General features: G+C 43.8%; 1 protein-coding gene across 1 annotated transcript in view; it reads right to left on the bottom strand.

Moving 5' to 3' along the window:
* Positions 1–15,598, bottom strand: part of LOC121573938 (protein turtle homolog B-like) — a 195,656-nt gene that overhangs the window by 87,752 nt on the left and 92,306 nt on the right. Inside the window, exon 4 of the mRNA XM_041886349.2 lies at positions 10,385–10,536. Within this exon, the coding sequence (XP_041742283.2) occupies positions 10,385–10,536 (152 nt within the window). The remainder of the gene's footprint in view (positions 1–10,384; positions 10,537–15,598) is intronic.

Genomic DNA, 15,598 nt, shown 5'->3' with positions numbered 1-15,598 from the left:
GGTCTCAACTTAATGTTGACAGTTAGAATAGTAGAAGGTGCAATTTCAAAAAATTATCATCAGCAGTTTTTCTCTTCTTATGTCAGTCACCGACAGTCATTCAATTAGCCCATGTCAGCATTTTGTTTTTAGATTGGTAAGTTAGTCTAGCCAGCTATCTAAACTTGTAGTAATCATGGTCAAATTACCGACCGGAGGGCCCCCATTGATTTTGTTAGTCACTCTCACTCAGATATCATATTGAAAAGGAATAAAAGAAGGTCAAAAAAGGGTCAATGTAGATAGTTCTGGTAGCTATGTGGTTAACTATTTAGTAGTCTTATGGCTTGGAGGTAGAAACTGTTCAGGATCCTGTTGGTTCCAGACTTGGTGCATCAGTACCGTTTGCCGTGCGGTAGCAGAGAGAACAGTCTGTGACTTGGGTGGCTGGAGTCTGACTATTTTTACGGCCTTCCTCTGACACCGCCTGGTATAGAGGTCCTGGATGGTAATGAGCTCGGCCCGAGTGATGTACTGGGCCATATGCACTACCCTCTGTAGTGCCTTGCGGTCGGATGCCAATCAGTTGCCATACCAAGAGGTGATGCAGCCAGTCAAGATGCTATCAATAGTGCAGCTGTAGAACTTATTGAAGATCTGAGGGCCCATGCCAAATATTTTCAGCTACTGAGGGGGAAGAAGCGTTGTCGTGCCTTTATTCACGACTGTGTTGGTGTGTGTGGACCATATTAATTCCTTAGTGATGTGGACACTGAGGAAATTGAAGCTCTAGACCAGCTCCACTACAGTGGCTTGTGAAAGTATTCACCCCCCTTGGCATTTTTCCTATTTTGTTGCCTTACAACCTGGAATTAAAATTGATTTTTTGGGGGTTTGTATCATTTGATTTACACAACATCCCTACCACTTTGAAGATGCAAAATATGTTTTATTGTGAAACAAATAAGAAATAAGACAAAAAAACTGAGAACTTGAGCGTGCATAACTATTCACCCCCCCAAAGTAAATACTTTGTAGACCCACCTTTTGCAGCAATTACAGCTGCAAGTCTCTATAAGATTGGCACATCTAGCCACTGGGATTTCTAGCCATTCTACAACGCAAAACTGCTCCATCTCCTTCAAGTTGGATGGGTTCCGCTGGTGTACAGCAATCTTTAAGTCATTCCACAGATTCTCAATTGGATTGAGGTCTGGGCTTTGACTAGGCCATTCCAAGACATTGAAATGTTTCCCCTTAAACCACTCAAGTGTTGCTTTAGTAGTATGCTTAGGGTCATTGTCCTGCTGGAAGGTGAACCTCCGTCCCAGTCTCACATCTCTGGAAGACTGAAACAGGTTTCCCTCAAGAATTTCGCTGTATTTAGCGCTATCCATCATTCCTTCAATTCTGACCAGTTTCCCAGTTCCTGCCGATGAAAAACATCCCCACAGCATGATGCTGCCACCACCATGCTTCACTGTGGGGATGGTGTTCTCGGGATGATGAGAGGTGTTGGGTTTGCGCCAGACATAGCGTTTTCCTTGATGGCCAAAAAGCTCAATTTTAGTCTCATCTGACAAGAGTACCTTCTTCCATATGTTTGGGGAGTCTCCCACATGACTTTTGGCGAACACCAAACGTGTTTGCTTATTTTTTTCTTTAAGCAATGGCTTTTTTCTGACCAGTCTTCCGTAAAGCCCAGCTCTGTGGAGTGTACGGCTTAAAGTGGTCCTATGGACAGATACTCCAATCTCCGCTGTGGAGCTTTGCAGCTCCTTCAGGGTTATCTTTGGTGTCTTTGTTGCCTCTCTGATTAATGTCCCTCCTTGCCTGGTCCATGAGTTTTGGTGGGCGGCCCTCTCTTGGCAGGTTTGTTGTGGTGCCATATTCTTTCAATTTTTTAATAATGGATTTGATGGTGCTCTGTGGGATGTTCAAAGTTTCTGATATTTTTTTTAACCCAACCCTGATCTGTACTTCTCTACAACTTTGTCCCTGACCTGTTTGGAGAGCTCCTTGGTCTTCATGGTGCCGCTTGCTTGGTGGTGCCCCTTGCTTAGTGGTGTTGCAGACTCTGGGTCCTTTCAGAACAGGTGTATATATACTGATATCATGTGACACTTAGATTGCACACAGGTGGACATTATTTAAGTAATTATGTGACTTCTGAAGGTAATTGGTTGCACCAGATCTTATTTAGGGGCTTCATAGCAAAGTGGGTGAATACATATGCACACACCACCTTTCCGTTATTTATTTTTTTGAAAGAAGTAATTTTTTTCATTTCACTTCACCAATTTGGACTATTTTGTATACAGTGGGGAGAACAAGTATTTGATACACTGCCGATTTTGCCAATAAAATGCAAATTCATTACTTAAAAATCATACAATGTGATTTTCTGGATTTTTGTTTTAGATTCCGTCTCTCAGCAAGGGCTGATTTCAAGGTTTTACTGTTAACCTATAAAGCGTTACATGGGCTTGCTCCTACCTATCTTTCCGAGTTGGTCCTGCCGTACATACCAATACGTACGCTACGGTCACAAGACGCAGGCCTCCTAATTGTCCCTAGAATTTCTAAGCAAACAGCGGGAGGCAGGGCTTTCTCCTATAGATCTCCATTTTTATGGAACAGTCTGCCTACCCATGTGAGAGACGCAGACTCGGTCTCAACCTTTAAGTCTTTACTGAAGACTTATCTCTTCAGTAGGTCATATGATTGAGTGTAGTCTGGCCCAGGAGTGTGAAGGTGAACGGAAAGGCTCTGGAGCAACGAACAGCCCTTGCTGTCTCTGCCAGGCCGGTTCCCCTCTCCACTGGGGTTCTCTGCCTCTAACCCTGTTGCAGGGGCTGAGTCACTGGCTTGCTGGTGCTCTTTCATGCCGTCCCTGGGAGGGGTGCGTCACTTGAGTGGGTTGAGTTACTGACGTGATCTTCCTGTCTGGGTTGGCGCCCCCCTTGGTTTGTGCTGTGGTGGAGACCTCTGTGGGCTATACTCGGCCTTGTCTCAGGATTGTAAGTTGGTGGTTGAGGATATCCCTCTAGTGGTGCGGGGGCTGTGCTTTGGCAGAGTGGGTGGGGTTATATCCTTCCTGTTTGGCCCTGTCCGGGGTTTCTTCGGATGGGGCCACAGTGTCTCCGGACCGCTCCTGTCTCAGCCTCCAGTATTTATGCTGCAGTAGTTTATGTGTCGGGGGCTGGGGGTTAGTTGGTTATACCTGGAGTACTTCTCCTGTCTTATCCAGTGTCCTGTGTGAATTTAAGTATGCTCTCTCTAATTCTCTCGTTCTCTCTTTCTCTCTGAGAACCTGAGCCCTAGGACCATACGTCAGGACTACCGGGCATGATGACACCTTGCTGTCCCCAGTCCGCCTGGCCTTGCTGCTATTCCAGTTTCAACTGTTCTGCCTGCGGTTACGAAACCCCTACCTGTCCCAGACCTGCTGTTTTCAACTCTTAATGATCGGCTATGAAAAGCCAACTGAGAGACCTGAGCCCTAGGACCATACGTCGGGACTACCGGCCGTGGTGACTCCTTGCTGTCCCCAGTCCGCCTGGCCTTGCTGCTATTCCAGTTTCAACTGTTCTGCCTGTGGTTATGGAACCCCTACCTGTCCCAGACCTGCTGTTTTCAACTCTTAATGATCGGCTATGAAAAGCCAACTGAGATTTATTCCTGATTATTATTTGACCATGCTTGTCACTTATGAACATTTTTGAACATCTTGGCATGGTTCTGTTATAATCTTCACCCGGCACAGCCAGAAGAGGACTGGCCACCCCTCATAGCCTGGTTCCTCTCTAGGTTTCTTCCTAGGTTTTCGCCTTTCTAGGGAGTTTTTCCTAGCCACCGTGCTTCTACACCTGCATTACTAGCTGTTTGGGGTTTTAGGCTGGGTTTCTGTACAGCACTTCGAGATATTAGCTGATGTAAGAAGGGCTATATAAAATAAAATTGATTGATTGATTGAAGTGTACCTATGATAAAAATTACAGACCTCTACATGCTTTGTAAGTAGGAAAACCTGCAAAATTGGCAGTGTATCAAATACTTGTTCTCCCCACTGTATGTCCATTACATGTAATTTTTTACAGGTTGTAATGCAACAAAATAGGAAAAAACGCCAAGGGGGATGAATACTTTAGCATGTTCCACGATCAGCTCCTTTGTCTTGCTGATGTTGAGGGAGAGGTTGTTGTCCTGGCACCATACTGCCAGGTCACTGACTTTTCTATAGGCGGTCTCATTGTCGTCAGTGGTCAGACCTACCATCTTCGTGTCGTCAGCAAACTTAATGATGGTGTTGGAGTCATGCATGGCCACGCAGTCGTGAGTTTACAGGGAGTACAGGAGGGGACTAAGCGCACCCCTGAGGGGCTCCCGTGTTGAGGGTCAACGTGGCGGATGTGTTGTTGCCTACCTTCACCCATCAGGAAGTCCTGGATCCAGTTGCAAAGGGAGGTGTTCAGTCCCAGGGTCCTGAGCTTAGTAATGTGCATGAGGGGCACTATGGTGTTGAACGCTGAGCTGTAGTCAATGAACAGCATTCTCACATAGGTGTTCCTCTTGTCTAGGTGGGAGAGGGCAGTGTGGAGTGCAATAGAGATTGCATCATATGTGGATCTGTTGGGGCGGTTTGCGAATTGGAGTGGGTCCAGGGTGTCTTGGATGATGGTGTTGATGCGAGCCATGACCAGCCTTTCAAAGCATTTAATGGCTACAGATCTAAGTGCTACAGGGCGATAGTCATTTAGACAGGTTACATTGGCGTTCTTGGGCACAGGGACTATGGTGGTCTGCTTGAAATATTAGGTATTGCAGACTTGGTCAGGGAGAGGTTGAAAATGTCTGTGAATACACCTGCCACATGTTCAGCGCAGGCTCTTAATACGCTTCCTGGTAATCCGTCTGACCCTGCGGCCTTGTGAATGTTAACCTGTTTAAAGGTCCTACTCACATTGGCTACGGAGACTGGAACTGCTGGTGCTCTCATGCATGGTTCAGTGTTGCTTGCCTCAAAGCGAGCATAGAAGGCATTTAGCTCGTCTGGTAGGCTTGCGTCACTGGGCAACTCATGGCTGGGTTTCCCTTTGTAATCTATAATAGTTTGCATGCCCTGCCACATACAGCCGGAGTAGTAGGATTCGATATTGGTCCTGTATTGACGCTTTGCCTGTTTGATGGCTCATCGGAGGTCGTAGCGGGATTTCTTATAAGCGCCTGGATTAGTGTCCCGCTCCTTGAAAGCGGCAGCTCTAGCCTTTAGCTCAGTGCGGATGTTACCTGTAATCCATGGCTTTAGTTGGGATATGCACGTACGGTCACTGTGGGGACGACGTCGTCGATGCACTTATTAATGAAACTGATGACTGATGTGGTAAACTCCTCAATGTTATCGGAAAAATCGGATGAATCCCGGAATATATTCCAGTCTGTGCTAGCGACGCAGTCCTGTATCTTAGCATCTTCTACACCGGAGTAGTACTTCACTGGTACTTCCTGTTTGAGTTTTTGCCTTTAAGCAGGAATCAGGATGATATGGTCAGATAATGGACCTATTTATTTTCTTATAACTAACAATCGCCAAAATAAAAGCTAGAAAGTCAGGGAGAATTGAAAATTCCAAAAACAATGAATTTATCACTATATATTTTCTTATTATGTTTGAGCAAAGAACACAGTATTAGCCATGGCAAATTGCATATAATTGCAGGAAATTAGCTTGGGCTGACCCCAAGAGGTCTACTGGTCAATTGTTTGGTCATTAGGCAGTTGGTAGACTGAGATTGTTTTAGTTGAGCAGTAACATATAAATATATACACTACCAGTCAAAGGTTTGGACACACCAACTCATTCAAGGGTTTTTCTTTATTTTAACTATTTTCTAAATTGTAGAATAATAGTGAAGACATCAAAACTATGAAAGAACACACATGGAATCATGTAGTAACCAAAAAAAGTGTTTAAAAAATCAAAATATATTTTACATTTGAGATTCTTCAAATAGCCACCCTTTGCCTTGATGACAGCTTTGCACACTCTTGGCATTCTCTCAACCAGCTTCATGAGGTAGTCACCTGGAATGCATTTCAATTAACAGGTGTGCCTTGTGGAATTTCTTTCCTTCTTAATGTGTTTGAGCCAATCAGTTGTGTTGTGACAAGGTAGTGGTGGTATACAGAAGATAGCCCTATTTGGTAAAAGACCAAGTCCATATTATGGCAAGAACAGCTCAAATAAGCAAAGAAAAATGACAGTCCATCATTCCTCTAAGACATGAAGGTCAGTCAATCCGGAAAATTTCAAGAACTTTGTGCAGTCGCAAAAACCATCAAGCGCTATGATGAAACTGGCTCTCATGAGGACCGCCACAGGAAAGGAAGACCCAGAGTTACCTCTGCTGCGGTGGATAAGTTCTTTAGAGTTAACTGCACCTCAGATTGCAGGCCAAATAAATGCTTCAGAGTTCAAGTAACAGACACATCTCAACATCAACCGTTCAGAGGAGACTGTGTGAAAATTGCTGCAAAGAAACCACTACTAAAGGACACCAATAAGAAGAAGAGAGTTGCTTGGGCCAAGAAACACAAGCAATGGACATTAGACCGGTGGAAATCTGTCCTTTGGTCTGATGAGTCCAAATGTGAGATTTTTGGTTCCAACTGCCGTGTCTTTGTGAGAAGCAGAGTAGGTGAACGGATGATCTCCGCATGTGTGGTTCCCACCATGAAGCATGGAGGAGGTGGTGTGATGGTGTCGGGGTGCTTTGCTGGTGACACTGTCTGTTATTTATTTAGAATTCAAGGCACACTTAACCTGCATTCTGCAGCGATACGCCATCCCATCTGGTTTGCGCTTAGTGGGACTATAATTTGTTTGTCAACAGGACAATGACCCAAAACCCACCTCCAGGCTGTGTAAGGGCTATTTGACCAAGAAGGAGAGTGATGGAGTGCTGCATCAGATGACCTGGCCTCCACAATCCCCCGACCTCAACCCAATTGAGATGGTTTGGGATGAGTTGGACCGCAGAGTGAAGGAAAAGCAGCCAACAAGTGCTCAGCATATGTGGGAACTCCTTCAAGACTGTCGGAATAGCATTCCTCATGAAGCTGGTTGAGAGAATGACAAGAGTGTGCAAAGCTGTCATCAAGGTAAAGGGTGGCTACTTTGAAGAATCTAAAATCTAAAATATATTTTGATTTGTTTAACACTTTTTTGGTTACTACATGATTCCATATGTGTTATTGCATAGTTTTTATGTAAAAATAAAGAAAAACCATGGAATGAGTTGGTGTGTTCAAACTTTTGACTGGTACTGTATATTTTTAAACCAAAAACTAAAATCACAAAAAGTGTATTTGCCGACCCCTGATATATAGGATTATTGAATCAGGCATGAGTGTTTCATGTGTAGCTGGTTCTGCTTCAACCACCCATGGCTTCCTAGTCTTTCACCTATGACCTTTTGATACAATGTTGCCCCATTCCAAATTGACCCATTGGCTTGCTCCCTACCCCTAGGCCAGTGGTGCAAGCCGAGGTCTACCACTCAGGTATTTTTAAAACATGTATAAAAAAAGCCTATGCAACATTAACCAATTAAAAACAGTTCTGCAGCAATGACGTTTGTGCAGAAGGCTATAGGCCCAATACATTATGACTGCATATTGTCTATGCTTGAATTGCCCTGCCAATGTTGTTCTTCTCAGATAATTTTGAAATTATATATATTTTTTACAATTGGTATATGATCACACTGGTAATGTGTCATTTGTTGTATTCCTTGTGAGGCACAGCTAAGTGAGCATAATAATTTGCTCTTTTTTTCTACTGGACTGATGGCCTGCATCTGATTGTCAGTATGAGGGGAGGGACCGAGCAGCGGTGAGGCTGCCTCTCACCCAAATCACCGTCCCTCTGCCCTCCTTCCCTCTGCTGAGAAAAGGGGACACAGTCTTCCAGCTGATGGCATCCCATAACATTTTAACATGGAAATAGCTGTTCTATCATTCAGCCTACAGTAGCAGCCAATGTGTGGTGTTCAATGTAGGCCTACATTCCATGAGACTTTTGAAAAAAAAAACATGCAGGGCTCGACATTAACCTGTTTATCCACTTGTCCTTCACACAAGGAGGTGACTGAATATACTGTTGTGTTGTTTGATGCAAGAAACCACTTTACTTTACTGGGCTAATGTTGCCTGCATCTGATGGTCAGTCTCAGCAAGGGAGAGAGCAGCAGACTGAGGGTCCGCCTCTCAACATCCCTCCGCACTCCCTTTCCTCCACTGACACTGACCAAAAAGGGACACTGTCTTCCAGCTGATGGCAAAACGCGAGTCACACTGCATTATTTCTGCCTCATGCACAAATTCATGTTGTTACAGAGAAAGTGAAATATTCCTCGATATTAAAAAAAGACCCAAGCCGCTAATAATAACAACACAAGCCTATCGATACACTTTCCTACTAATTAATTACTGCTGCAGTGCTTGTTGTAGCGCTGAGTGGAAATAGGAAGAACGCACATTTTATGGCTTATAGAAGTGTTGACAGTGCTGAATAACAACTTAAACAAAAACTTACACATAAAAACAGCAGCTCTTTGCTGTATTCGTTGGGTCTCTCTAGTCATGGTTTTAAAAGTTTTGAAATCTCAGTATCAACTTTGCTGTTCATTCAAGGCTTATTTTTCCAGTCTATGGCTTGAGAAATGGCTGGTAGAGCACGGCGCTTGTAACGCCAAGGTGGTGGGTTCGATCCCCGGGACCACCCATACACAAAAATGTATGCACGCATGACTGTAAGTCGCTTTGGATAAAAGCGTCTGCTAAATGGCATATTATTATTATTATTTAAAGCTGCACAGAAAGATAGATGGGACACATTTTCAATTCACTGGTACTTAGCTATGTTTTTATCGATTGTAGGGCTGTAGCCACTGAATTCTGGTAGTTTTTACTTGAAAGAATAACAACATAAATCACAAAATTTGCTGCTGGCACAATATAGCCAATGCCGCGCAGCACTGCCTCTCGCCCGGCTCAGCGAACGGCGTCAGGCACTCCCACACAGCTAGCAAGCTAGCGCTCGTCATGGAAATCGGGGTGGTGAAACGTGAATCCCTGACAACCCATACATCAAAACGTAGCTACGAAGCCCTACTTTGTAACCTGCTATGTTTTTTGGTGTCTCTGAAAACATCTGAATGACAGAAGTGAAGGAAAAACGTTTAACCTTTTATTTCAGTCAAAAGACGTCAGATGACCGTGAAACACACTTAGGACTTTCCCATACGATGTCACATTGATCTTACTCTGATAGGTTGAGGAATACCCATCGCAAAGAGCAAATATGAACACAGCTATATTGCGGGTTTCACAAAAAGGGCTGTCCCATAGATTTGAACGCTCTTAGCGCCGCACTTGCTTTACATTTGGGCTCATATCGCGTAAATATCATAACGTACAGTTTTTTTGACATGGGTAACAACTGCCACATTAATGTTTTCAAATGATTTATTATGTATTCTCACAGCTGTAGCTGAGCTAAATCCAACTCTTTGTTTCGAATCCTCTTTGCTATATTCCGGTTGAAACCTGCATGGTTTAATGTCACCATGTAGCTAATAGAACATTAAAAAATGCTCCATCGTTGAATTTGTGTTGATGAGAGGAATCACTTGAAGCCATTGCGGTCTGGTCAGTTCTTTCAGTTTTGCCAAGAGGATTATGTGTTGTGTCCACCTCCCTTTCAAAAAAGCCCATCTTGGGAAAGGAATGGGGCCAGAGCAGGAATCACCGCCATTGTAGACTTTCAGAGACTGGAAAAAATGTATAGTGTGATCGGTATAACATAGAGGCTTCGCTAAATGCCTCAAAGCAGGACTACACTTATTTTCAGATATCGCACTCCCCCCCCCCCCCAATACACCGCAAGTCGTCATAGGGTGTATCGTTCAGCGTGCGAAGTTTTCGTGGCCAATTATGTGTGAAACACATCTCACTGATGTAGAAATCCCTCGGACATTATAAAAACAAACCCAGGGTCCCCCAGCGTGAAATTCCCCTTTAAAATTGTAAATGGAATGGGATAGAAAGTCTCCAGATAACTAGCAGACTATGCAATCCCATGAATAGAGCCATAGACTAGACAACAGATGGGGCAGGTCAAATGTCTTGCTTACCAGTAATCTATCTTCTAACATTATCCCCACATATAATGTGAACCGCTCCTGGACTTGCTCAACAATTTGCATGATATAGCCAATGTTGTCCTTTCTAGCATGGCCATCCCCACTGAGCTTAGTATAACTACTTAGACTTCATTGGGCTGTCAATACGTGAATACCAAGTGGGTGGGGTAAACACAGGAAATGGTGACGCGGGGGTCTACCTTGTACTTGTCGCTGTCTCCCACGGGCTCGCCCTCTCGGATCCAGCTGATGGAGGGTTTGGGGTTGCCAGACGCCACACAGCTCAGGGTGATGCTGCCCCCTTCCTTGGCCTCAACGTACTGCGGTGGCGTGTCTGTGAAATTGGGGGGAGCTGTGAAAAGGACGATGAAAATAAATGGTGAGGAAAATGTATTTGTCAAATGTCAAAAGGGAACTCATTGATGCAATATCCAATGTCTGTGTTTTTGTGTGATATTTGCATTTATATGTCTGTCTATCTGTCATTGTGTGAAGCTGGGATCAACTACTAGAAGTTCTAGCTAGCAAACCCGAGATGTGTCGCTGGGAGAGGTGCAAAGTCAAGTGAATGTTTACGAACTTTGCTTGGACGATGTATTCATTACCACACACAAGTAATGTGTTTTCTGTTAACTTTACTGTGTATGTAATGTAATATATGTGAGCGAACTCCAACAAAGAATTTCAATTAATGTATTACCTTTAATATCTGCAAATAGCAAATAAACTACTTCAACTTGAAGCTTAGACCAAAATATGGCCTGTGTTCAATTTAACAGCCCAAACCAGGGTATCACTTTATATTAACATTCAGTAATAATAAACCATTTATAAGGCATTTACAAACAGTTTGCTCACCATTTAATCATTACTCCCATTATTTGCAAATGTTAGTAAGGTAGTTATTCAAACATTTATATAACCTGTTGTGTTGTGTGCTTATTATGTTACCACTGATATGTTTTATCTAGGTCATTTTGAGAACTTAACACTAGAACCACCTATAAGGATTTCAGCCTATAAGGATCCACTAGAGAACGTTGTCGAACGGCGCCATTAGCATACGACTGGCCTTGATGGACTCCCCTTCTAGCGAATGACGGGTCAACATTCTAACAGTCTAATAAATACATTTCATATATGCTATCTGAATAATAATACTTTGGTTGTGTTTATGAAGGTCTTAGGTAACGTTATAATACTTTATTTTTTAAAAGAACATAATAGCATTTTCATTAGTTTATGTTACTATAGGCCAGGGTTGCCCAACCCTGTTCCTGTAGAGCTACCCTCCTGTAGGTTTTCGCTCCAACCCCAGGTGTTACTAACCTGATTCATCTTATCAACCTGCTAATTATTAGAATCAGGTGTGCTAGATTAGGGTTGGAGCAAAAACCAAACAGGACGGTAGCTCTCCAGGAACAGGGTTGGGCAGTCCTGCTCTAGGCCAAGGATGGGCAACTTTGATGAGGGTGTGGGCCACAAAAATCTGAACCCATCATGAGGGACCGAAGTTAGCTCGCGGGTCTGTGTATCCACACCCATCTCCCCCACATTGCGAGCAAAAAATGTGTGGCCCCCGTCTTGACAGCAGAGATAAAAAATAAAATCATTTTAGAGTTAATTTCATGCAATTCTACACATTTTGCCATGGGGTGAAAATAAAATGTTCCAGTTTTAAAGCAAGTTTGTTGCAATTCTACACATTTTGCCATGGGGGCAGCAAGTTTGTTGCAATTCTACACATTTTGCCATGGGGGCAGAGAGTAGATTTAGCACTTTTATAACAAATTTCATGCAATTCTACACATTTTGCCATGAGGCGGAGGAGAAAATGAGCTGTTTTACAGCTAATTTCTGCAATTCTACACATTTTGCCATAGGGTGGAAAAATATGTTTTCAGTTTTTAATATGATATCTGAGTGAGATTGACTAACAATATCAATAGGGGCCCGACGGCCGGTAATTCGACCAAGATAACAAGTTTAGATAACTGGCCGCTAAACTAACTTAGCAATCTAAAAACATTTAGCTGGCATGGGCTAATTGACTGTGTCACGATCGTTGACACATGATGAAGCGGACCAAGGCGCAGCGTGATAGGCGTACATACTTTTATTAGTGCACACACAACGAACCAAAACAATAAACGATACGTGAAGTCCTAGGTTAAATACACAAACCTTCCGGAACAAGATCCCACAATAAACTAGTGCCAAAAGGCTGCCTAAGTATGGTTCCCAATCAGAGACAACGAGAATCAGCTGCCTCTGATTGGGAACCACCCTGGCCAACATAGAAAACACGAACTAGAACACAACATAGAAAATAACACATAGAAACTCCACACCCTGGCTCAACATATAAGAGTCCCCAGAGCCAGGGCGTGACAGACTGACTATCAGTGACTGACATAACAAGTAAAAACTGCTGATGCACAACCAAATTTCGAAATTGCACCATCTAGAAGTGTTGACTCATTTATACTCGCTTGTGTGTCCTATTCGGCCCGCGGGCCTTGTGTTTGACACGTGCGCTAGCCTATTAGCCATGTTATGACTGACTTGTGATCATCAGTTACAGTCAAAATATTGAGTAATTGAAACTGAAACAGTGCATCCCGAAGGGGTGGAGGCAGCAAACAATGTACCATGCCAGCTGTGATTTACAACTTGATAGCAATATTTTTTTGACTACCAAGAAATGTATTGGTGAATTACAGTATCTCACAAAAGTGAGTACACCCCTCACATTTTTGTAAATCTTTGAGTATATCTTTTTATGTGACAACACTGAAGAAATGACACTTTGCTACAATGTAAAGTAGTGAGTGTACAGCTTGTATAACAGTGTAAATTTGCTGTCCCCTCAAAATAACACAACACACAGCCATTAATGTCTAAACCGCTGGCAACAAAAGTGAGTACACCCCTAAGTGAAAATGTCAAAATTGGGCCCAAAGTGTCCATATTTTGTGTGGCCACCATCATTTTCCAGCACTGCCTTAACCCTCTTGGGCATGGAGTTCACCAGAGCTTCACAGGTTGCCACTGGAGTCCTCTTCCACTCCTCCATGACGACATCATGGAGCTGGTGGATGTTAGAGACCTTGCACTCCTCCACCTTCCGTTTGAGGATGCCCCACAGATGCTCAATAGGGTTTAGGTCTGGAGACATGCTTGGCCAGTCCATCACCTTTACCCTCAGCTTCTTTAGCAAGGCAGTGGTCGTCTTGGAGGTGTGTTTGGGGTCGTTATCATGTTGGAATACTGCCCTGCGGCCCAGTCTCCGAAGGGAGGGGATCATGGTCTGCTTCAGTATGTCACAGTACATGTTGGCATTCATGGTTCCCTCAATTAACTGTAGCTCCCCAGTGCCGGCAGCACTCATGCAGCCCCAGACCATGACACTCCCACCACCATGCTTGACTGTAGGCAAGACACACTTGTCTTTGTACTCCTCACCTGGTTGCCGCCACACACGCTTGACACCATCTGAACCAAATAAGTTTATCTTTGTCTCATCAGACCACAGGACATGGTTCCAGTAATCCATGTCCTTAGTCTGCTTGTCTTCAGCAAACTGTTTGCGGGCTTTCTTGTGCATCATCTTTAGAAGAGGCTTCCTTCTGGGACGACAGCCATGCAGACCAATTTGATGCAGTGTGCGGCATATGGTCTGAGCACTGACAGGCTGACCCCCCACCCCTTCAACCTCTGCAGCAATGCTGGCAGCACTCATATGTCTATTTCCCAAAGACAACCTCTGGATATGACCCTGAGCACGTGCACTCAACTTCTTTGGTCGACCATGGCGAGGCCTGTTCTGAGTGGAACCTGTGCTGTTAAACCGCTGTATGGTCTTGGCCACTATGCTGCAGCTCAGTTTCAGGGTCTTGGCAATCTCCTTATTGCCCAGGCCATCTTTATGTAGAGCAACAATTCTTTTTTTCAGATCCTCAGAGAGTTCTTTGCCATGAGGTGCCATGTTGAACTTCCAGTTACCAGTATGAGGGAGTGTGAGAGTGATGACACCAAATTTAACATACCTGCTCCCCATTCACACCTGAGACCTTGTAACCCTAACGAGTCACATGACACCGGGGAGGGAAAATGGCTAATTGGGCCCAATTTGGACATTTTCACTTAGGGGTGTACTCACTTTTGTTGCCAGCGGTTTAGACATTAATGGCTGTGTGTTGAGTTATTTTGAGGGGACAGCAAATTTACACTGTTATACAAGCTGTACACTCACTACTTTACATTGTAGCAAAGTGTCATTTCTTCAGTGTTGTCACATGAAAAGATATACTCAAATATTTACAAAAATGTGAGGGGTGTACTCACTTTTGTGAGATACTGTATATGAATCATGCATTAAACTGTATCCATCTATTCTGCCAACAATGCATTACTGTACGTCATGGAATTTTGAGTAAAATATAACCTATTTTTAAGACCTCTTATAAAGTTGGTTTTGAAGCATACACTGGGAATGTGATATTTTTGACTGATATGATTCTGTTTGTTTCATATCTGAAAAGTAGTTAAAACGCTGTCAGTTCCACTTTAAGGAGCATCATGTACTGCTGGAATCTACGCCAGTTGTGCTTAGCTACATGGTGCCAAAGAGCCACTCATTCAATCATCAATGAATCCTCTGTGTACACCATCTCCAGGCATTTATAGTCTCTTAAGTGTACTGCATATGAGCTGCTACCGCTAGCCACTTCCACTCACTTTCCCCATCCTCCACTCCTCTGGGCCGTTTTAAGTGTGAATAATTGATCTCCCTCTTTCTTCTCTCCTCCTCTCTGCATTTCTCCAGGGCCTATTCCTTGCTCCTGATTTAGGACCAACACCGTGGCCTAGATGGAATCCAAATCCACCACCGGCCCAATTTTTTGGGATAATTTACAGAATGAGAAGTCAGTTAGGCCCTAGTTATAACGTTAATATTGTCACTATGGAAGTGGGTCATGCTACAGGGCTCATATTCTGCTTTTGTTACTACTATGGTACTGGGATATAACTCTTTCTCATAGGTTTTCATCAGTTTTATGGGTTAGCTTCAAAACCATGGTGCGGCGCACAATTGGCCCAGCGTCGTCCAGGGTAGGGGAGGGAATGGCCGGCAGGGATGTAGCTCAGTTGGTAGAGCATGGCATTTGCAACGGCAGGGTTGTGGGTTTGTTTCCCACGGGGGGCCAGTATGAAAACAATATTATAATAATAATAATAATAATTGTATGCACTCACTAACTGTAAGTCGCACTGGATAAGAGCGTCTGCTAAATGACGTAAATGTAAAATGTAGCTGCTGCCCCCCTCTTCAACTCTCTCAAGGTGCTTGTACACGCTACCTTCATTTGCTGAGAGAGTGTGAAAGAGAGAGAGAGACGGAGAGGGAAGAG

Source organism: Coregonus clupeaformis, chromosome 9, assembly GCF_020615455.1.
Source record: "Coregonus clupeaformis isolate EN_2021a chromosome 9, ASM2061545v1, whole genome shotgun sequence".
In the NCBI taxonomy this organism is placed as follows: Eukaryota; Metazoa; Chordata; class Actinopteri; order Salmoniformes; family Salmonidae; genus Coregonus; species Coregonus clupeaformis.
Note: the sequence above shows the minus strand (reverse complement) of the source record. Positions and strands in the feature narration are given on the sequence as shown.